Source organism: Asparagus officinalis, chromosome 7, assembly GCF_001876935.1.
Source record: "Asparagus officinalis chromosome 7, Aspof.V1, whole genome shotgun sequence".
Classification (NCBI taxonomy): Eukaryota; Viridiplantae; Streptophyta; class Magnoliopsida; order Asparagales; family Asparagaceae; genus Asparagus; species Asparagus officinalis.
The window spans coordinates 65480625-65502700 of record NC_033800.1 but is presented as its reverse complement, the minus strand read 5'-3'; the positions used below and the strand labels follow the sequence as shown (position 1 = coordinate 65502700).

Genomic DNA, 22076 nt, shown 5'->3' with positions numbered 1-22076 from the left:
ATCAGTATTGTTTAAATTATAATGATGAAGGTGCAGCAAGGGTTCAATTGGCTTGGCCACATGCTTGGACTTTTGGACAATCTTCTGGAAAGCAGACTTTCGAAATACTATTGAATAAAGCCCATTCTTAAAGAAAGCGACGGCTAACCTCTAACGTTGTATTACTCGTCTCAAATGTGACATTAATCATTCAGTTTAGTAGCTTTAGTGAGTCATCGAGTGAAACATTTGTACCGAGAGCATGACTCATAATGCATGTATAATGTTTGGACGATTACATCACAGTGAAAGAAACTGCATAAATACATAGGGAAACACTTCATTGTTGGTAGATGTCAGCTTTTTGCCTTCTTAACTTGTAATTTTTTTATATTCTTATAAGTTTCTCTCCAACAGTCAAATGTGTTCCATTTAATTTAAATCTAATCGGTATTGATTTTTGCAACGAAAATTCACTTATGACAAATTAATGTGAGCCCTTAACCAACTTACAAATTGGCGTTGCCCCTCCCAATCAATCAATAAATATAATTTAATTATTCAAATGTGTTGAATGTTTAGATTATGTCTATATGTTTTATCCATTACTTACATTACATAATTTAATAACAAAACATTATAAATAAAATTATAAATTTAAAACAAAAAAATAAAAATTTACCACGTGCATTGCACGTGCAATCAAACTAGTAAATATTAATATTCGCATCTACATCCCATTGGCCATTGGATACAATCATGGAATTATTGGATGAGTCTGGGCTCAAAATGAAAATTATTAAAATGACAAGGACCTATATGCAAATTCGTTACCCATTTTATGTAGGGCCACTTTAAAATGATGGCGGTGTCACCGAGGTTCTCCTCAACCAAAAGAGGCGGAGAGAGCCAAAACAGTTTATTAATTATTCTCCAAATAATACAAACGAAAGTCGTCGTCTTCTTCCTTTTCAAATTCTCATTATTCCTCAATAATTATATTTATTATAATTATCACTTCATCATCATCATCATCTGATTCTCGATCGGTGATCGGTTCCTCTTCTGATGGAGGGAAACTGGAGGCCGACGCAGCAGGAAGCAGCGTCCATGGCGTCGTCGATGGATGGATCCTCCGGCGACTGGAGGTCTCAGCTCCAGCCTGAGGCCAGACAGCGGATCGTTAACAAGATGTATGATGTTCTTAGCTCCTCTTTTACTTGTGATTTTGTTTATTTTATGAGTTTTGTGGTCCTAGGGTTTGAATTTGGGGGTTTTGGTGATGATTTTTCGATAATGAGGCAGCGGATGGTCAGAAAGGTGTAAGATGAGCTCGCTTTGCTTGTAATTTGGTTTATTTGAAGAATTTGTAGTTCTAGGTTTGGATTTGTGGGGCTTTGTCGGTGATTTTGAGGCTAGGGTTAGACAATGAGGCAGCAGGTCGTGAACTAGATGTAATATGAGGTCCTTTTTTTTTTGACTTTGTATTTGATTTGGTTGATGAATTGGAGTTCTAGGTTTTGGAATTGGGAGTTTTGTCGATGTTTTTGAGGCTAGGGTTCGAGAGTGAGGCAGCGGACGGTCAGAAAGGTGTAGTATGAGCTCGTGTTGCTTGTAATTTGATTTATTCGCTTATTTGGAGTGATGTGTTTAGAATTTGGGGGTCTTGTTGATTCTTTTGAGGCTAGGGTTCGAGAATGAGGCGGATCACCAACAAGATGTAGGATGAGCTCTTCGTTACTTTTAGTTTGAATTTGTTGATTAACTGGATTGCTAGGTTTTGAATTTGGGGTTTTTGTTGATCATTTTGAGGCTAGGGTTAGAGAATGAGGCAGCAGATTGTCAACAACATGTAATATGAACTCCATTTTGTTTTGTTTTTGATTTATTTGATGAATTGGAGTTTTAGGTTTCGGGCTTGGGAGTTTCGTCAATGTTTTTGAGGCTAGATTTTGAGAATGATGCAGTGGATTGTCACCAGGATGAGCTCTTCTTTGCTTATAATTTGATTTATTTCATGAATTTGTAGTCTTAGGTCTTGGACTTGGGAGTTTCTTGATGCTTGTGAGGCTAGGGTTACAGAATGAGATAATGAGGGGGATTTAAGTTTCCTGATATGCTTTTTTATTTGGTGGGTAGGAATTTATTTGATTTGGGATCAGAAGAATTCTGCTGGATAATTTTTGGATTTAGGATTTGGGTCAACGCCATTGATGTGAGAGTTTAACATCGGCCTAAGAATTTAAAGTCAAGTTCGTGGATTTCAGTGGGCTGGGGATTCTTCTGAAGCATGATGTGTTCCCCTCTATACAGTAGATTCTCCTAGAAATTAGGGTTATCGTGAAATCTGCTTGACTAGTGTGGATTTAATCTATCTTCTCACTTGCGAGGCCTATCAGGTTTAAAAAACAGAAAGAAATTTACAGGTTTCATCCTAGTCTACTTGAGTACTTAAGTCCATTAAAGATTGCTGGGAGTCCAGGGGGAGAGAGTTCGCAGAGAAATACTAGTTTTAATCGGGTATATGTTATTATACTTGGATGTTTATTTCTTGACTTAAGACTATTGTAAGTGTAAATGACTTAAACTGACAATTGCTAATTCTTATTAGTATAGGTTTAACAGAGATTAAAAAATGAAATGAGTTGTGTGGTGTTGCATTTAGAATATTTGCATGATTCTCCTGCTTCACTTTATTCACTGTTGACCTGACAAAGCAATTTCAACCTATTCACTTTTAATTGAATAATTTAAACTAATTTTTATTTGGCATAATTCTTCCAATTTCTGGAGAACTGTTTGATAATGTTTAGTAGTATGGACCCTTGTTATATGCACATCATAATTACCACTTAGCAATATCTTGTAGCTAGTTATCCTATTGATGTAATTATTTTGCAGCCTGGAGACTTTAAAGAGACATTTACCGATAAATGTTCCTGAGGGCTTCAATGAATTAAGGAAAATTGCTATTCGGTTTGAGGAAAAAATTTATACTGCTGCTACAAGTCAGGTACATCCATTGGCACTAAATTTACTTTTTTGCCATCTTTAATTGATGATCACTTGTTATAGCTAGAAATGTTTTGGCAGCTGTTTTTTCTAACCTTATTCAGCCATTTAACCTTGTCAGAAGGGTACAACTGTCTTTGTTTCATTACCTTGCTACATGAACACTGACTAAGGTCTTTCAACAACTGGTTAGGGCAAGAATAATTTTTTCTGTGCATGAAGCACTGGTGATGAGCTGATTTGCATATTAATTTATTGTTAGTTGATGTCACATGTCAGGTGTCACTCTAGCACAATGGTAAAGTCTTCTTACACCACGCAAGAGATCTGGGGGGTTGTAGTCCTGCTTTTGCGATTTTAAGGCCTATTTGTGCCCTTCCCACAGGGAAGGATTGCATGTTAAACATAAAAAATTTCACTTTCTGCTAGTTTTTAAGTTATCTAATACATCCATTAATCGATTGGGAAGAGTTTCAAAGCTGACATCACTTTCTGCTAGTTTTTAAGTTATCTAATACATCCATTAATCGATTGGGAAGAGTTTCAAAGCTGACATGATGACACCGGATGTACTAATTACAATCATACATCCATTAATCGATTGGGAAGAGTTTCAAAGCTGACATGATGACACCGGATGTACTAATTACAATCGCCCCCATAGAGCATGAGCTACTTCATATACATCATAAAATGTATGAGTTACTGTAGTTTCAAAAAATGAACCTTGTTTTTTGTATTAGATATACATGACTAATACAATGAACTCTTGCCATGTTTGTGAAAATGAATATTTCTTTGTAGGTAAAGTCTACGAAGCAAATTTTTTTTTTTAAATTAACCATTTGGCCATGACCCTCAATTTGATGAATTATAGGTTGATGTTGAAATGCAATAACATGCAATCTAATAGTCACTAAGTGGAAAATTGTTGAACTTATTCTGATAATTCACTACTGCTGAACTTCAAGGTCATACGCGATGAACTCTTGCCATGTTTGTGAAAATGAATATTTCTTTGTAGGTAAAGTCTACGAAGGAAAATAATTTTTTAATTAACCATTTGGCCATGACTCTCAATTTGCTGAATTATAGGTTGATGTTGAAATGCAATAACATGCAATCTAATAGTCACTAAGTAGAAAATTGTTGAACTTATTCTGATAATTCACTACTGCTGAACTTCAAGGTCATACATAATCATAGTGTCAGAGTTTCTTTTTCCAATTTGACATTTGCAGTATGTATTGGTATTTAGTGTACATAGCTGTTAAGGTGCTATTTTAGAGTTTCCAATTTGACATTTGCAGTATGTATTGGTATTTAGTGTACATAGCTGTTAAGGTGCTATTTTAGAGACGTCCACTTAGCATTTTCCTACTTATCAAAATTTTAGAGAGATTTTTCATTAGCCCGTGATTGTTAGCATGTTCATAATTATCAAAAAGATGCTTTTCTCTTTGTTGCTTCTATAGTCATTATTTGAAACTAAGCTTCCATAGACAGTAACTTTTACCTTCTAACTTATCTCAGTCGGACTATCTGCGGAAAATCTCTCTAAAAATGCTTTCTATGGAGACAAAGACTCAACAGTCAGCTCCGATTAATCCATCAATACCAAATACTAGTGCAGTGAACCAAAATATTGCAGATCCAGGTATTCTTTTTTATTTTCAATGTGTATGTTGATAAATGGAATGCTTGTCCCAGCTCTAAACTAGTGCGAGCTTCATTTTAATTTTAGGCTTTGTCTTGAATTATTATTTCTCACTTTCACCATATATGCGGACTACCCAACATGAAGATGTTGATATAGTCTGCAGTACATATGGTAAACCAACTTTATTGCATATTTTTTCCATGTTTGGTGTTCATTTGATGTTTCCTCACTTGAATATATACACTATTAGCAGTTGGGTGGGTCCATCCTACTCGTCACATTTGAGCAGGTGAAAGATCAAGTCTTACATGCTGGCAGCTCAAAAATTAGCTGCCAGCTTTTACACAGGATCCAATATGTGCATGTGCGCATGTGTCATTGATTGGTGTCCGGGTGTTGAAAATTGTCAAAAGGATCCTGCCTCTATACAACCAACTCACGTCCATGAATGCTTTCTGCATACAAGCCTTAACACCTAACTTTAACATCATGGATAATAGATTTGCTGGGGTAAAGAAAATGTTCCTATAGATGTTGTGATTTGATTGTTTGCATGGTCTTTTCTGAACAGTTGGTGCAATAGTTTAAAATCTGTTTATTGTCAATTTGTCACCATAGTAACATTTTCCCCTCTGCTTAGGTGAGCTATTGACAGATTTTGTTACATTACCTTTACCATTTCACTTTAAACTTAGAAGATCGGTCTTTTGTTCTTAAGTTCAAGAGCTTATATTATATAAATTTGTTCTCCCTTTAGTAGATGGGGTTTGTGGCTAGATATGTTCCGTGTCATTTTAACCAATGTGTGGGTTACATTGGTGTCTTTCTACAACAGGATCACTTGGCATACAGTCACAGATGAACAACCCTGGGCAACCATTAGCTGTCCCTAATCGAAAGTCAGGTTTACCCCAGAACCTCCCAAACAGCACTTCTGCCGCCGTACAAGGTTCTTCCTCCTTGCCTCCTGCATTGCCACCCATCTCAGGACTCAGTCAATCCAACATAACTGGTGTTAACCAGGGATCAAACATGCAGAACATTTCTGGTATAGCACAGAGCTCTGTGAATAATCCTATAGGGCAAGGAGCACAGGCGGATATTTATGCCAATGCACAAAGACAGATGCAAGGAAGTCAGCAACAGCAGCAGCTTCTTTCCCAGCAACAACAGCAGCATCAGCAGCAACAGCAATCACAGAATCCACTTATTTACCAACATCAGCTCCAGCAGCAGCTGCTTAACCGGAAGTTGCATTCTTCACTCTTGCGGCGCGACAGTCTCTTTTGCCGTCAAGCCAGCTACAGTCTTCTCAGCCAATGATGCAAATGTCATCCAGTCTTCAATCAAACCAGGCTAATATCCAGCAGACGCAGGCAACAAATTCGCAGTCAGCTCCACAACCCGGGCTTCAACAGAATCAACTGAATCAAATTCAGTCATCTGTCCCATCTTTAATTCAGCAAAATCCACAGTCAGTTGCCAGACAGCAGCAAGCTCAACCTTCACATCAGCAAGCATCTTCACTGCAGCAACAGTCAGCATCTATGTCTCAGCAATCAACCTTGTCACAGCAGCAGCAAATGATGAGTCAGCAAGGAAATATGTCAAACATGCAACAGAATCAGCTACTTGGCCAGCAAAATAGTATTCCAGACATTCAACAGCAGCAGAGATTGCCGGTCCAGCAAAATAGTCTTCTAAGCATGCAACAACAGCAACAAATGATGAATCAGCAAAACCTAGCTTTACAGCAACAGCAACAGCAGCAGTTAGGTTCTCAAAATAACATGTCAGGACTGCAGCAGCAGCAGCAGCAGTTACTCGGACCACTTTCTAGCGTCTCAAATATGCAGCCACATCAGCGGGCAATGATTATGCAAAAGAATGTACAACAGCAGCAGCAGCAGCAGCAGCAAACCTCATTAATGCAGTCACAAGGTCAGCAATCACAACATCAATCATCACAGCAGCAACTCATGTCCCAGTTTCAGTCTCAGCCTTCCCAACTGCAGCAACAATTGTTACTGCAACAGCAATCAAATTCCTTGCAACGAGAGATGCAACAAAGACTTCAAAGTTCAGGTCCCCTACTTCAAACTCAGAATGCAATGGAACAGAAGCCATTCATTCAGACACAAAGAGGGCTTGCAGAGGTTTCATCTAGCAGTAAGTCATTAGACTCATTAGTTGGATAATTTTTTTTCAGTGCATTTCTTGTGCATATGCTGGAGGTTCACCCATTGGGCTCTTTATAGTTTGCTGTTCAGTTGCTACTATGTCTGGTATGGGGGCTGTTTGGTTGGGGTTGAAACCTTGAAAAAGGGTTTCCACCCCCACCAAAGAAATATAGTTTCTATTTATGTTTCCTTTTTTCGTGTTTGGCTAGGTTGAGAAAAATAAAAAAAAGATTTAGAGTTATGAAATAGGCCTTGAGAATGGGAAAAGCCATACCTAGTTTTTGGATGGAAAAAATTTGGAAAATGTAATAATATTCACATTGGTTGGAGTGTTTAGGGGAACAGGACCAATTAATTAGGAATAAAACTTTTTCATAAATGAAGGATTCCTCTTTGTTTGGAAATTGTTTCCAAACAATGGTACGCAAAGAAATCTAATTCTACCTTTATTTTCCTGTGGAAACAAACATGAAAAGAAATTTTTTTCCCAAGAAACTACGGGAAATGCTTGGAAATGAGTTTTTTTTTTTCCGGTCAAATAATGGTTTCTATTATTTGTTGGAAATGAACCTAACAGCCCCATAATGAACTCTTGTGTCATTCTTATTGCTTCCGCTGACTAAAGAAGTGATTATCTATTCAACTTGATTTGAAGTGTTCTTACCTCCTCTCAAACTCACTACAATGCATTACAGTCAGTATGATTTTGCTAAATATTGAATTTGTACTTGCTTCTTGCACACACCGTTCTTATTACAAGCAATGCTCATCTCGACTCTTGTTATATTTTTATGTGCGTTGTTCTCCTGTAAAGCATTTTGTTTGTTGTTTGATGGCATATGTTTTATCCTTGCCTCTTTATTTTGAAGGAAAGGGACTTTTTCCAAAATCTTTAGGACTTATAAGCAGCAGTAGTTTTAGGGAAAAAAATTGTAAATGAATTATGAGATGAAACACTGACAATACTAGCCCTTAAGTTGTTTGTTTAATTTATTCTTCCCTTGACATAATGTTTTTTGTTAGAATCGTGGTTCTTGGTGCATAATCATTTTTATTAATTTTCCATAAGAAAATGTGAAGAACTTCTGTTAACTTTCAGTTTCACAAGATTTTTATTTTGAAAGGCCATTATGGTGGCTTGATGTTGTTGAAAAATTGATTAATTAATAATGAGCTATTCTTTCGTTTTGTATGGTTTTTCCCCCTCAACTAAAAATACATCGTGTTTTACAGCATCAATGGATTCGACAGCTCAAACAGGACAGACAGGCGTTATTGATTGGCAAGAGGAGTGCTATCAGAAGGCGAGTGTCTTATCAAAATGCGTAGTTATGGTTTTTTGTTCAAGCCATATTGCATGGATTTTCATATTTCCTTGATAAGCTCTTAGTTTTTGGCAAGTATTTCATTGTGGTGAGATCAAACTGCCTTAGGTGGTGCTTGCATTGCTACCCTTACATATTTTATGGACTTAATGGACAATAGGAATAAAAGAAGTGATAGAAGTGGTAATGGAGAGCTGCATTATATATTTTATAATTTGCAAGCTATTAAAGTAGGGCCTGAAGTCGGAACATTAGAAAAATGAGGGCAAATTAAGACATACTGGATTGTGTCCTTGATTCTGATCACTTGTACAAGCTGAAAATAGGAGAAAGAGAATCAGAGAGAGGGAGAGGGAAAGTGATAATTGAAGATCCCGGTCTTTCAAATGATCATAACTAATCTACACCCTCAGATAGGAGCTATTATAACTTCTTGATTATGATTTGTAGCGACTCAAGATCCTAGCTGCTGAACTTTTCTTATCCTAGCACTAGTACCCTGTATAAGTACAACTACTGGAATTGGCTCCTTCTAGGTCCCTGTTCAAGATCACTGCGTGACTTTTGTTTTGAAAAAAGTTGTAATGCAACTAAAATTTGCAACAAATTCCTTATAAAAGCTAGAGATAAAAATAAATAACAAAAATTCAAAAACTTGAAACTTCACTTCCTATATTATTGGAGCTCAGAGCAACTTGAACCAAATCTGCAAACAAACTTCTCCCATAGCGAGTGCTAAGGCCTGGGCTTAGGAATAGAGAAGGGTGTATTAAAAAAAAAAGCTCTTGATCTATTCTGGTCTTATTCCCATGCATGTAAATAAAAAATCCCTTTCTATTCTCGGATTTCTAGTAGCATAAAAAGGCATGCTTATCAGTTACCAAAACAATGGGTTTTCTAACATGCTATTAAGAGCTGGAGTAGGTTCTGGCCTGATTTCTTCCCCATCTAAATAGTGTTATAAGAAGTTAGGCTGCAGTGCCTGTCAAGTTTGACATGAGTTAACTGTTTTATTTGTAGTTCTGAATGCAAAGAATGTACATCTTATAGGTGACTATTCTTGGAGAAATGGGTTAATCCAACTTGTTGCCACTAGAAGATGAGAAACTCACTAGATGGCATTACCACAACTGATGTTGTTGCTGTTGTATAAATGTTCGGTTAGAGGGCCACACTGCTACTAGCTATTATGATGGTGATTCATGACCGTTACTAAGTGCTTGAAAAAAATTTGGGCTTATGGAATGCTATTCTTATGGATTTTCATGTAACGCTCTTTCTTTTTCAACAATTTATTTGTCTGGCTCGTTAGTTTTGGATGTAGAACATTGAGATCTATCCTCTTCTGTGTTTATCTTGTTTCGAATATTGTCAAATGTTGATAAATTCTTGTTCATGGCAGGTGAAATCTATGAAGGACCAGTACTTTTCAGATCTCACTGAGTTTCATCAAATGATTGCTCTGAAGTTGCAGCAGGTTATTGTTCTATTCAAATTATTGAGGCTTTAACCAATCAGCTAGATGATATGTTTTTTCTTTTAAATATCTATTAATTCTTTACTGCCCGCAGCGAGAAGCACTTGTACCCCCAGGAAAGCAGTCAGAACAGCATGAAAAGCTTAAAAATTTCAGGACAATGTTGGAGCGTATGCTCGCACTTCTGCAGATTAGTAAAAATAACATTTCAGTTGGTATGAAGGAGAAACTTCCTATATATGAGAAGCAAATAATGAGCATGGTGGCTTCAAACAGAGCTAAGAAAACTCCTTCGCAAGTACCAGGACAACAGCAGTTCCAGCATTCTATTGTTGTGAATGCTCATCCAATAGCACAACAACAAAAACAATCTCAGAATTCTCAGTTACAGCTTCCCGAGAGTCATGCAAACCAGGTACAACAAATTATGCAAAGTTCTGGAATGTCATTATCCACAACACATCAGAATATCTCAAATACACTGCAGCCCAGTTCTAATATTGATTCAGTCCAAGGGAGTTCCTTTAATTCAATGCAACCTGGTGCGATCAGCTCTGGGCAGCAAGTGACATCTCTGCAAAATTCCATGAGCACATCGCAACAAAACAACATGAGTACACTGTCACATGGTGCTGCAAATACTTTACAAAATAATGTCAGTACCATGCAGCCAAATTCAAGTGTATTACAGCAGCAGCATATGAAGCAGGAACAACAATTGCTGCACAGTCAGCAAATGAAACAACAATTCCAACAGCGCCATATTCAACAGCAGCAAATGATTCACCAGCAACAGAGACAGCAGTTATTGCAACAGCAACAACCTTTGCAGCAACATTTGCATCAACAACAAAAGCAGCAGCAAACACCACAGATGCCTGTACACCAAGTGCAGCAGCTTCACTCAATGAATGAGCTCAACGAGCTGAAGGCGAGACAAGGAGTTGGCATGAAATCAGGACTTTATGACATCCCGGCTGGTCAGCGCCACAGTTACTACAACCAGCAGCTGAAGCCAGGAGCTTCTTATACAGTTTCATCTCCTCAAAATGTTCAAGCTTCGTCTCCACAAATTTCTCACCATTCTTCTCCTCAAATTGACCAGATTGGTCTATTGTCATCCATTCCAAAAGCTAAAGGTCCTCTGCAATCGGCAAATTCACCTCTAGTTGTTACTCCTGCTCCATCGCCCATTCCAGTTGATTCTGAGAAACCATTATCGTCTATGTCGGCAGTTGAACAAGGTGGACATCCACAATCATCTGTTGCGCCACCTCAACCACATTCACTCGCTGTTAGCACACCTGGAATATCAGCATCACCTTTGTTGGCAGAAGTCACGAGTCAAGATGGCAATCAGACTAATGAACCCGCAACATTCAAAACAAGTACAACAGAACGGCCTGTAGATCGCTTAATTAAAGTGGTTAGTCATATTGTTTAATTTTTCTTCAATTTTTTATTTGGCTTCCAAAATCTCATTTGTTAATTCACAGTTGCATTGAAAGAATCCAGTAAGAAGTTCATTGAAACTGGGCTGTTGACTTGTTGCCTAGTTTAAACTTGGCTCATCTAACTGAAAGTATGAAAAATTGTATTCAATCATTTTATTAGGTGCAGTTGCAGTGAATTTAATACAAAGTGTTCTTACTGTATTCTGTAAAACATAATATAACAAATGCGTATTCTCCACACACAAAAAAAGACACACACACTCTCTCTCTCTCTCTCTCTCTCTCTCACACACACACACACACACACACACAGATTATGTCTCTGAAAATCATAGATGCAATGTTTTACATGTCAAAATTCTTAAAATCATAGATGTGATATGTGGTCTTCCTGGTTTATTATCATCTGATGGTGAAAAATAAGGTTTATTTTTGTCCCTTGACTATGTTACATAGTCTGAGTTAGTAGCACTTTATGGACTTATGAACATATTATCATAGTACATCTTGTGAGTGCATAGTACCTCTTAGTGTTGGATCCAGAAAATTTTTCTTAGGGTGGACGACAAATATCTATTTACTTATATGAAAATGGACTATTAATTTAAAATGGGTTGAATGAAAATGGGCTACTAATTTATAAAAGCGAAATGCAAGTTGTTTAAAAATTCAAGTTGGGGTGCAAAATTTTTTAAAATATGGGGGCAAATTGTAATTGTAGAAGGCTTCAAAAGGTAATTTCTAGATTGTTAGTGGCGCAATTGCCCCTTTAATATCCTTAATATACCATATGCATGCGCCCCTGGCATCTCTGAGGAGTGGAATCGTTGTTCAATTGAAGTGGTTAGGAGGAAGGGTTATTGATGTTGTGCATATCAAAGTAGTGTTACTTCAAGATGATCTAGAGTCTCTCAACTTGGCAGAATGCATAAAGCTGGTTAATTTACATGTATACTATGTGGATGGTAGTGATATCATGGTATTTAAGGTAGTTCTTTTAGTTTTAAATGACAGGTTAAAGATGATTCTTGAGTGTTGAGCGATTGAATCTCAAACTTTGGTAATTGCTTATTTGGATTAATTCATTTTGCATCATGGTCCGAAGCATGTGTTATAGTGTTATGTTAAAATTGGTTAGTATAGCATAATATGTGAGATCTGTTTGGATGCAATTTTTGGAGGAATTGGAATTCATTATTTAGCAATTCAGGAGCTTCACGCAGACTGCCTCTGAGGAATTGAAAATTTCTATGTTTTGGGTTTAAATCAGAACTAATTTTAGATGTCTGGACTTTTTCCACATCTTGCCTTTCTGCTCAAGTGTACTTTATTGTTATGGGGTTTACTGATTATAAGTAGGTTGATGCCTATCTCATGAGGTGTGTAATGGTGCAAACATCTTTGAGCCAAATAGGAAAGAAAAAAAATTAATTACCATACAAGTGCTAGGAAACAATTTACTTTCTGTGTAACTCCAAGCCTTTGGAATGGACTTCCATTTTTGTCATTTCAATGCTTTGGTATTAGACTGGATTGATGCCTAGTGGCAGCATAGAAGAACTGCTTCTTCCTTTTAACGGAGATATTTGCACAATAATCAGCCCTTTGTGTTTGTTCTCCTAGATACGTGATGAAGAAATATAAAAAATTCTGGAACAGATCCTTCACATCCATTTTGACTGCCTTAATGCATATCTATCAGTCTTGCGCCTGTAAATTGCCTATACAAATACCATTTGCTTTACACAACTGTCATTACCTGGTATCCGTTGCGAACTTAGCTTGAAAAGTGCAGATTTTCATTACAAATCCAACAACATCCAAAGTGCAAGGGCTAACAATGAGAAGTACCATATGTGGGAAGTGATGATATCTCTGTATGGTGACAGATCGGAAATAGTAATCTATTCTTTCTCTTTGGAAGATAACGGTTCAAGAATAAGCCATGTGCATCTGCTCTGAGACCTAAGCACACATAAGTTTCTTTTTTCGCGCTGACTCATTTTTCAGTGATCTACTTTAGATCTTTAACATATTGCAGATAGATGTACTACTACTTTAGTTTCTTTTTTCGCGCTGACACATAAGTTCCATTCACCTTGTTTGGGAACACTTAGGAGGTGAAGTTAATTCACCCTAGTTCCCCTTGGTTCACCCCCTAATAGTATAAAAATTGTTACCCCCCTAATAGTTGGCAACCCCGACTGTTTAGGAAAGTGATTAGCTGACGTGGCAAAAAACGGGTCGGTTTTGGTAAATAAAAAAAATGGTCGATTTTAAAAATTAAAAAACAAAATGGGGCTGTTTTGAAAAATTGTTCTTGTTTTATGTCTCCTTATTTATTGTTGAGCACTTGGGCGTTTCCTTTTAAAAATTGACAGGTCCATCATGTCCAACACTAAGCACTTGTTCATCAGTGTGAGCACTTGTTTTTTTCACTTGCGGTCTGTACACCTTTCTTCAATATGGAAACCATCTTTTGTGTATCCATATATCATCTCTCTTCCTTTGAAGCTTTGATTTCAACAAATGTTAGGCTTCTCTTTGACTTATTAGCATAATTTCAAGCAGTTGATTGACTGAGTTCTACTTTGCCTCACTTTGCCTGGACATTTGATACCAAGTCCAGTGCATTACTTTAGCATACTTAGATGCTTTTCTAATAATTAGGAAGTTTTGAGCAACTTCTACTTTTAATAGCAGTCAGATATTCTTGTATCAATGCGCAAATAATGGCTGTATTCTTAATTTTTGGAACTATGTAATCATATATTTATAAAATTTTTCAGATGCAGTCACTAACACCTCAGGCTCTCAACTCGTCTGTCGCTGATATTGGATCCGTGGTTAGCATGATTGACCGAATAGCAGGTTCAGCACCTGGGAATGGTTCAAGAGCTGCTGTTGGTGAAGATTTAGTTGCAATGACGAAGTGTCGTCTACAAGCAAGAAACTTCATGTCACAAGATGGCGGTGCTGCAGCAAAGAAAATGAAGCGCCACACAAGTGCTATGCCCTTAAATAATGTTTCTTCGCCTGGAAGTGTAAATGATAGCTTTAAACAGTTATTTGGTTTTGAAAAATCAGAACTAGAGTCCACTGCAACATCCCGTATTAAGAGGCTCAAACCTGAGGTAAGATCTTATCCAATCCTTGAGTCACTTTTTTATGCTATAGACAACTGACATGAACTTTCCGTTTACTCTTCACTTGTTTCCTGAGGCATTCAGTTAAGTGCAAATTCTTTCAATTCATGTGCCCTTATATCTCAATTTTATTGCAAATTCTATTTTTGTCCACACTGAATCAACTGGAAATCATGCTGCTGCTGATGCTTTTGCATCACTCCTGCAAAAGAACGAAAAATTTACCACATGGTGTTTATGTGTCAATTGTTCAAGCATTCGCTGATAGAACATTAGCATAAATGTGCAACCATATATGTGAGCTATTTGTATATCTTTCCTTATCAATTTAAAAAAAATGGTGGCAAACTTATAGCAAATGAGAGAAGGTGGGAATGGATCCTGTACATCAGACCAAGTTCTTACAACCATAGTCGTTTTAGGACGCAAAGACTGTGATCAACAATTTTAATCACCACAAGATATTGAACACTTACCTCTTAAAAGGGAAATTTAGGATGTTAACTGTCATCAACATTTTTCATTGGAATAGTACAGATGTGAACATAAATGGACATTTCCGCAAAATTTCTACATACTACATATTTACATGTGGGGAATGATATCCTATGTTTGTGTCTTTCTGTGTGTCTAATTGTCAAGTAAGAGTCCATGAAGTCTCATAATTGTCAAGTAAGAGTACATGAAGTCTCATAATTGTCAAGTAAGAGTATGTGAAGTCTCCAATTATTAAATGCCTTAATTTGGAACTTAGTCAGAGGAGCTTAAGAAAGAGTTACTGTGTGCCTGACGCCTGATTATCTTATTGGATCAGCTCTACATTAATATTATCTTCAATTTTTGTATGAATTTAAGGATTAAGAAAAGAAAATAAACCACAAAGTCAAAATGGTTATTAGGTCATTTTAATTAATCATATATAAGCTCCTTATACTAGATCGAAGTTGAAAATTTAAGTCATGTTGCCATTTCCATTTATTATCTAAATAATGGCTGATGAGATGTTGGCTATACGCTGCTTTGAAGAATATACCCCTAAGTTACCTAGTGAAAGTTATTCCTCAATCTAAGCACACCTCTTGATTAGATTTTCACCTTTCTTCATGTTTTACTTTGTTGGAAGCTAGGGAGGGCACAAAATGGTTTTTAGCAGAGAAGAGAAGGAATTTATGGTGAGGCAGATGGCAGAGAACTGAGAAAGAAATGATCATTTTGCATGAAAAGAATGATTGTGGTGTACTACTGTAGATGGGAAATTGGTGGCCATTAGGGGGTCAGCAAAAGATAGGAAAACGTGAAAAGAATGATTGTGGTGTACTACTGTAGATGGGAAATTGGTGGCCATTAGGGAGTCAGCAAAAGATAGGAAAACAGTCTTAATAAAAAGTTTCTTTGTAATCAATAGTGGTTCTGTTGAATTTTAACTTTTCCATCTTATTCGTTTGGCATAGTTTGTGTTTGTACCTCTTGTATGGAACCCATCAGTTGATTTTATGAAATTGACACACCATACTGCAGGTCAACCCCACTTTGTTGGACGAGATAAGGGAGATAAATCAAAGGCTTATTGATACAGAGCTTGATGTAAGTGACGATGATGTGGATATGGTTGCTGCTGCATCCGAGGGTGGAGAGGGAACTGTGGTTAAATGTTCTTACACTGCCGTTGCCCTCAGTCCAGACTTGAAAGCTCATTTTGCTTCTGCACAAACAGTGAGTTTTCAAATGAACAGTAAAGAAACATCTAGTAGTTGCATCAGTTTGTATAATCTTTGAAGTTGGCTACTTTTCCTTTCTGCAGTCCCCCATTATGCCTTTGAGATTACTGGTTCCTGTCAATTATCCAAAATGCTCGCCTGTACCTCTAGACAGCCTTCCAGTTGAGACCAGGTGAGTTGTAATTTGAAGATTTGCATGTTTCATGGGATTGTGATTATCTTAGATAGTCAGGTTAATGGTGACTGGTGAGTAGACCCCCTGTGCGATTGCCCATTTTCAGATAGACACCATGTAGTTCTATGTCACAGATAGGCCCTTGAGTGAGTTTTTTCTTTTCCCTCTTCTTCTTCTTCTTCTTTAAAAAAAAAAACTCTTTTACCCTAAGAGAGAGATTTATTTTTTTTGGACAAATAGACCATCTGGGGTTAAAAGAATAAAAAGAAAATTCACTCAGTAGATCTATCTTCAACAATAAAACAATGAACTCTAGGTTATTTGAAGATTTATATAATATTGGTTTCTACAGTAAAGAGTTTGAAGATCTTTCAATCAAGGCGAGATCAAAATTCAGTATCTCCCTCCGCTGCCTTTCACAGCCAATGTCACTTAAGGATATGGCAAAAACATGGGATGCTTGTGTCCGTAAAGTTATTTTAGAATATGCACAGAAAACCGGAGGAGGCAGCTTCAGCTCCACTTATGGTTCTTGGGAAAGTGTCGTCACTGCATGATGACTGCTATAGAAGGGTTCCAATGATCATCATAACTTATGTTAATAACGTGTTTTAGTTTGTGTAGCAAATAGCCTCTGGAGATGGGGCCTTGTTCTGTAAGAAGTTTAAGTTGTAGCTTGATGTTGTATATAAATGCCAGTATGTATTATACTGGTATGATTTTCGCCGTTATATGTATCATTTATATGTATCAAGGAAGACATCTACGTGTAGTCGCAATATATTTGTTGCTATTGTTGTAAGTTTTCTGTGTTGCTAATGAATGTGTTTTTTTTGTGTGTTTGTCAGTTCTTATAACTTGCTAAGAAATTCCACTTTTCATGAGCTTATGTTGCATAAAAGAAAGACTAAGCTGATCCTTTTGCAGTTGGATTGTAGTTTCCACAGCCTGTGGTGTGGACTGCTTGTTTTACTTTCCCCTCAGGATTCTCATAGTTTTAGCCGGTTAATTGTTGCAAAAGATTTTGAACTTCTGATTGTTTACAAAAGGGCGAGAGGCATCTATTGCTGCTCCTAAAATTACAGCGGAAGGGACACAATGCAAGAACAATTAAGTTCTGTTTTTTTGCTGACATATCAGCTTATCAGTTAATAATCTCCCAATTGAGTTTTCTTTGTTGCATTACTCTGTCACTCTTACCTTCTATATTGAAAATTAAGTAAATATAGCCCTACCCCGGAAATGATTTCTCTGTATTGCTGTAAGGTTTTCCCTTTGAAGCCAGATCAGGAGGAATTAGAAATCCATGCTAGCATAACCAGGTATTGCTCAGAATTTGTAGCTAGTTTGAAATGAAAGAAGGTTAAAGATTAGTCTCTTGAGATGCAATGTCGTTAATCAAATGATGTATATACAACACTTAACGGACCTACATACAACCTTACAAGTCTCTAAACAATTTCCATGACCATATTCCGGTAGATACGACAAGAAAGAGCCACATCAATAACATTGAGCTGAGAAAGCCCTAAGTTTGAGTTATGACAGTTCCGTCCATCCCAGTCTCTCGTAGTCTTGCTCGCTCCATCTTTCTTATACGCCATTCCTCAAGAGCTGGATGCACAGAATGAATCAGTTGTTTAGCTTGAAAACGACAATTATTCAATTAACACTACTAGTAAAAAATGATCTATAGAGAGGGGCCAACTGACAAGAAACAATGCTGGTGATAGCAGATTAGATATCACATGATACAGATTGAAGCCGGTATGGTGAAAACCTACGTTCAGGAAGATAAAGTTCAGAATTTGGGTTCAGAAATGAAATTCATTTTGGTGGCAGAAATTATACGGAAGCTCTGCAGATGAAATTCAAGGCTAGTCATTTAATAAAGTGTATACAAACCAGTAAGACAACACATTGAAAGTTAGTTTCACACCCAACTCTTAGTGAAATGGTTCATGTATTGAGGTCACATTGACCGAGGTTACATTGACCTCACTACACCCAGAGATTCAATAAACAGGATTCTTTTTACAATAACTCATAATCTGGATAACTATTAGGATTGCACAGATATGTCATACATGCATGAGACAAAGTATTCTCAGAAACTGTAGGAAAAAGATTAAGTTTATATAACTTGAGGGGGTTTGTAACCAAATTGAAAGCAACTATCATGCAAAGTGAAATGTTAAAAGGCAAGGCCTACATGCCTTCCTATATTTAAAACAGTGATATTTTAACAAAAAGGATACTCCTACTTAAAGAGAAGGTATGTTTTCACAGACAGGTAAGATGAGTATAAAAAGACAATCTTAACGACCAGCAATGCAAAAATTATGATACAAAAAATATTCTTCTCATATGCTAGTCTTATTTAGAGAAATAAAGGGAACAAAGGAATTGCATAGCCTAGAGTTAGGAATCACCTCTTTGGCTTTTGTCATCGTTCATCGCCCTATCTTTTAATCTTTTAGAAAGATCAACTGCAGCTGTCTGCTGCTTCGGCGCTTGTTTTATCTCGGGCCCTGGTTCACTATAGACTTCTTGCCCAATTTCTTTAATCTGTAGCGGTGGCCAAGTTATTGTTTTGAATGAATCATTAACATGTACATGTGTCAAAATCCATACATTATGTCAGTAACGTATTTAAAAGAGAAGAAGTTCAGAATATAACCATAGGCAAACTCATCAAACTGGCCTGTTAATACACATATGCATACTTACTCTTTTGATTAATTCAACGGGCTCCATAGCACGCCGTATTTCCTCTGCCTCCAAGAAATATCTACCTTGTGCTGCATTAAACTAATCTAAGATTAAATAACTACCAATGAAGTTCTAAATTTTATTACATTATGCTAGCACATTATTACTTGATATATCTAGAAAATAGAAATAAACATTCAAAGGAAGTGCTTACAGAAGAATAAGGAGAATATGGTACTTAAAGAAGCATCTATTTTTTAAGCAGTATGGAGGGAGCAGTCTATCTAAATTATAGATCATATTAAAACGAACTTCCAATTATACTTTAAAAACAACATGCAGAAAGTGAAATCATTTGTATTATTCTTCTTCGACTTTTAGCATGGTCGCCTACTGCAATACATAAAAGGGATCCGACAACTAGCACTTGTACAATGTTAGCCTCCACCCATCGGATAATGCCCCCACCCCCACCCCACACCCAAAAAAAAAAAAACAAAGGATTTGAACTCTTACATGTTTGTTCAGATAAGATTGGTCCCCTTATTCAATTGTGGGTCCAACATCACATTCCAATTACACACTGGCTGCCTGTTAACCCAACCCATCATACCACCTGCATAGTTTTCAGCTTTTGACAGTTGTATTCTTCAGCGGTTAATGCTATATGGTAGATTGCTCACTGTCAATAATCTCATGCAGTTCATAAGCTTACATCTCCTTTTTGCAATAATAGCTAGAAGTCCAATGATCACATCTTCGTCCATTATTCTTCGCACTTAGAATTTGGGATCAAGTCTCATTGGCTAGTGCTCTAATCCACTTCCATCGTCGACTACAATACTATGACTCTCTTGGCGACAGAACATCCAAGTACATCTCCTAGATCAATGAATTGCGGCATCCTAGTCTGCTACTTCATTATTGAAATGTATAAAGCGATAGAATATTTCCAAATAACTTAGAGATGCAAGACACTCTTTACGTCTGGATGTACGCAAATCTTTCTCTTGGTATGATGACATCAACTTAAACTGGCGTGGACAACTAACTATGTGAGGAAAGGTACCTATTCAGCTATGCTAATTTGTTGCTTCATCTTCTAACCCTCCTCTTACTTCCTTCTCTTGTGCGTATTCCTCTTCTCCTATCTCTTCATATAACATTATGTATCTATTTCCTCTAGTAAATAAAGTTTGTACGCATCTTACTGCAATGTATTCAGAGGTGTTGGTTGACTATCAGTTTTCCAAGACATCAGTGAAAAGCTCCTGTGATACCATAAACTCTCTAGAATTGATCATGGTTCCCTTCTGCCCACATTTTCATATAACTGATCAACGCTATATTTTCGTAATTCCTGTAATTTCACAGGGCTATGGTTGTAGGTTTAAGGATGTTATCGTTTTCCTTGACAACAAAATGGGCTCAACTACTACATTTTTCCATTAAACATCCCCACTTCCTCCGCTAAGTTTTCCAGAAGCTCGCCAAAATTTGTAATTTTTAGCGTAATTTTTAGAATCACATGAATACCAAAAAAGTGACAACTCCGCTCAAACGAAAATCTTGGCAAAATCTTACAACTCCTAATCAATAAACCGTCCAATTACAAAAAATCACAGCTTTATCAGCTAAAATTCTTCAAAATTGTCCATAAATTTATTTTAACGGGAAAAGAGCTTACACGGATCGGATCTCGGAGATCGGCCGCCGTTTCTTCGATCGGATCCATGGAGAAGGAAGAAGACGGCAACGAGATTCAAGCAGCAGATGAGTATGGTGGCGTTCTTGTAGGATACCTTCGATCTCCAAGATTGGGGAAATTCCATTAGAAATCAAAAAATTTGCCCCAGATTTGGAAACCCTAGATTTAGCGCGAAGACTAAAAAGACGTCGAGATCAGTTGGACTCCGCTAGCTGTCGACGGAGAATCTTAAAAAGTGGTTTTAAGCATCTAAGCCCCACAACACTGTCGTTATTTGCAGATTAGTCCTCTTCATCTGTACCTATTACTGAAGAAGTCTAATTTTTATTTATTTATTTATTTATTTGCAAAAAATCCCTTGAAATAGTTCATGTCCTTGAAATCAACTAATATAGATCATGTGCGTTGCACCTAAGTATACTTATCTTATATTTTAAAGAACTATTGAATGTATGCATATGAGAGCATGTAAATGCAAAGTGAAAAGAGTATATACAAAAAATTTGATTAACTAATAAGCAGTCCTTGTTTTTGATATCCGATATTGAATTAGAATAATAATGTAAAATATATGAAGTGTATGTTACTATAAAATATATTCTATGATATGTTCGGATCATAAAATGATGACCAAAATTGTGTGAAAATTGGATTGTAATTAAAGATTTACAAAGTAATTTACCTTATACTGAAAGTTGATGCATGGAACTCCATTTATGACGAGGCAGGGGTAGGAGGTGAAATAACTAAATCCTAAAATTTCAATCATCTCCAAATTTCCACATCACCCATCTTAATTTCCCCATTTTCTGAATAGCTTGACTTAATTAAAGGAGAATCTATAATTTGGGTGTAATTTCATATGAGTTTTAGAAATTAAGGTTTTTTTTAAACTTATTTTGATTTTTTTGTGAAAGTCATTTGACCATGAGCTTGAGCTTGAAGAGGCTATTATGTTTCATGAATGTATTTTGTCTTTCCTCTTGTCAATTTCTTCTTTGATGCATCATAGCCATTAACATATCAAGTTTTTTCTCCCCAATCAGCCAAATTTTATCACGACCACCAATATTTGCCACAATAATATAATTTAGAAGCGGTTAAAAAAGGTCAAGTGTTTGCATGTGAGTAGTTCATTGATTATTTCTTGCTGCGAGCAAGAAATTGAGACTTTACACATTGAACTCAACTTAATGGCTTAATATAGCCAAAGTTAACAATACCATATTGATAAAGGGAATCGACTAAAAGATACTAGTAAGGTAATTTTAGCCCATTTAGAAAATATGACGATCTTAATAGACGTCATCACTACATGAAAAATTAGTTGGGATAAATATTAGTCAATCAGTCTTAATAGAAAACCATATGATCACAAATATTGAATATCATGGTTACATAAATACTTTACATTTAATGCTATAGAACTTCACTATGCATGTCGTTATCTTGTAATTTCAGTATGTTCTAGGTCAGTTTTGTAAGTTCTGTATAACTAAACGGACTATTTTATAATTTTCTACATTATAA

General features: G+C 36.6%; 2 protein-coding genes across 2 annotated transcripts; one reads left to right on the top strand and one right to left on the bottom strand.

Moving 5' to 3' along the window:
• Window positions 875-16968, top strand: LOC109850038 (mediator of RNA polymerase II transcription subunit 15a). Its single transcript, XM_020419932.1, has 12 exons — window positions 875-1172; window positions 2881-2992; window positions 4525-4648; window positions 5487-5838; window positions 5925-6820; window positions 8065-8135; window positions 9559-9633; window positions 9728-11059; window positions 13877-14221; window positions 15752-15946; window positions 16035-16123; window positions 16479-16968. Exons 1-12 carry the CDS (start codon window positions 1048-1050, stop codon window positions 16681-16683), a joined length of 3921 nt encoding a protein of 1306 aa, XP_020275521.1. The 5' UTR covers window positions 875-1047; the 3' UTR covers window positions 16684-16968.
• On the bottom strand, window positions 17473-20748 carry LOC109850878. Its single transcript, XM_020420963.1, has 4 exons — window positions 20526-20748; window positions 18857-18927; window positions 18559-18694; window positions 17473-17740 (listed from the first exon to the last, which is right to left on the bottom strand). Exons 1-4 carry the CDS (start codon window positions 20668-20670, stop codon window positions 17655-17657), a joined length of 438 nt encoding a protein of 145 aa, XP_020276552.1. The 5' UTR covers window positions 20671-20748; the 3' UTR covers window positions 17473-17654.

Coding starts and splice junctions, on each gene's coding strand:
- LOC109850038 (XM_020419932.1), top strand. CDS start 1,048: ATGGAGGGAAACTGGAGGCCGACGCAGCAGGAAGCAGCGTCCATGGCG. Junction 4,649..5,486: donor CCAAAATATTGCAGATCCAG/GTATTCTTTTTT, acceptor TTTCTACAACAG/GATCACTTGGCATACAGTCA. Junction 6,821..8,064: donor TGCAGAGGTTTCATCTAGCA/GTAAGTCATTAG, acceptor CGTGTTTTACAG/CATCAATGGATTCGACAGCT.
- LOC109850878 (XM_020420963.1), bottom strand. CDS start 20,670: ATGGAATTTCCCCAATCTTGGAGATCGAAGGTATCCTACAAGAACGCC. Junction 18,928..20,525: donor ATCTCCGAGATCCGATCCGT/GTAAGCTCTTTT, acceptor AGTTTAATGCAG/CACAAGGTAGATATTTCTTG. Junction 17,741..18,558: donor CGATGACAAAAGCCAAAGAG/GTGATTCCTAAC, acceptor CTGTGCATCCAG/CTCTTGAGGAATGGCGTATA.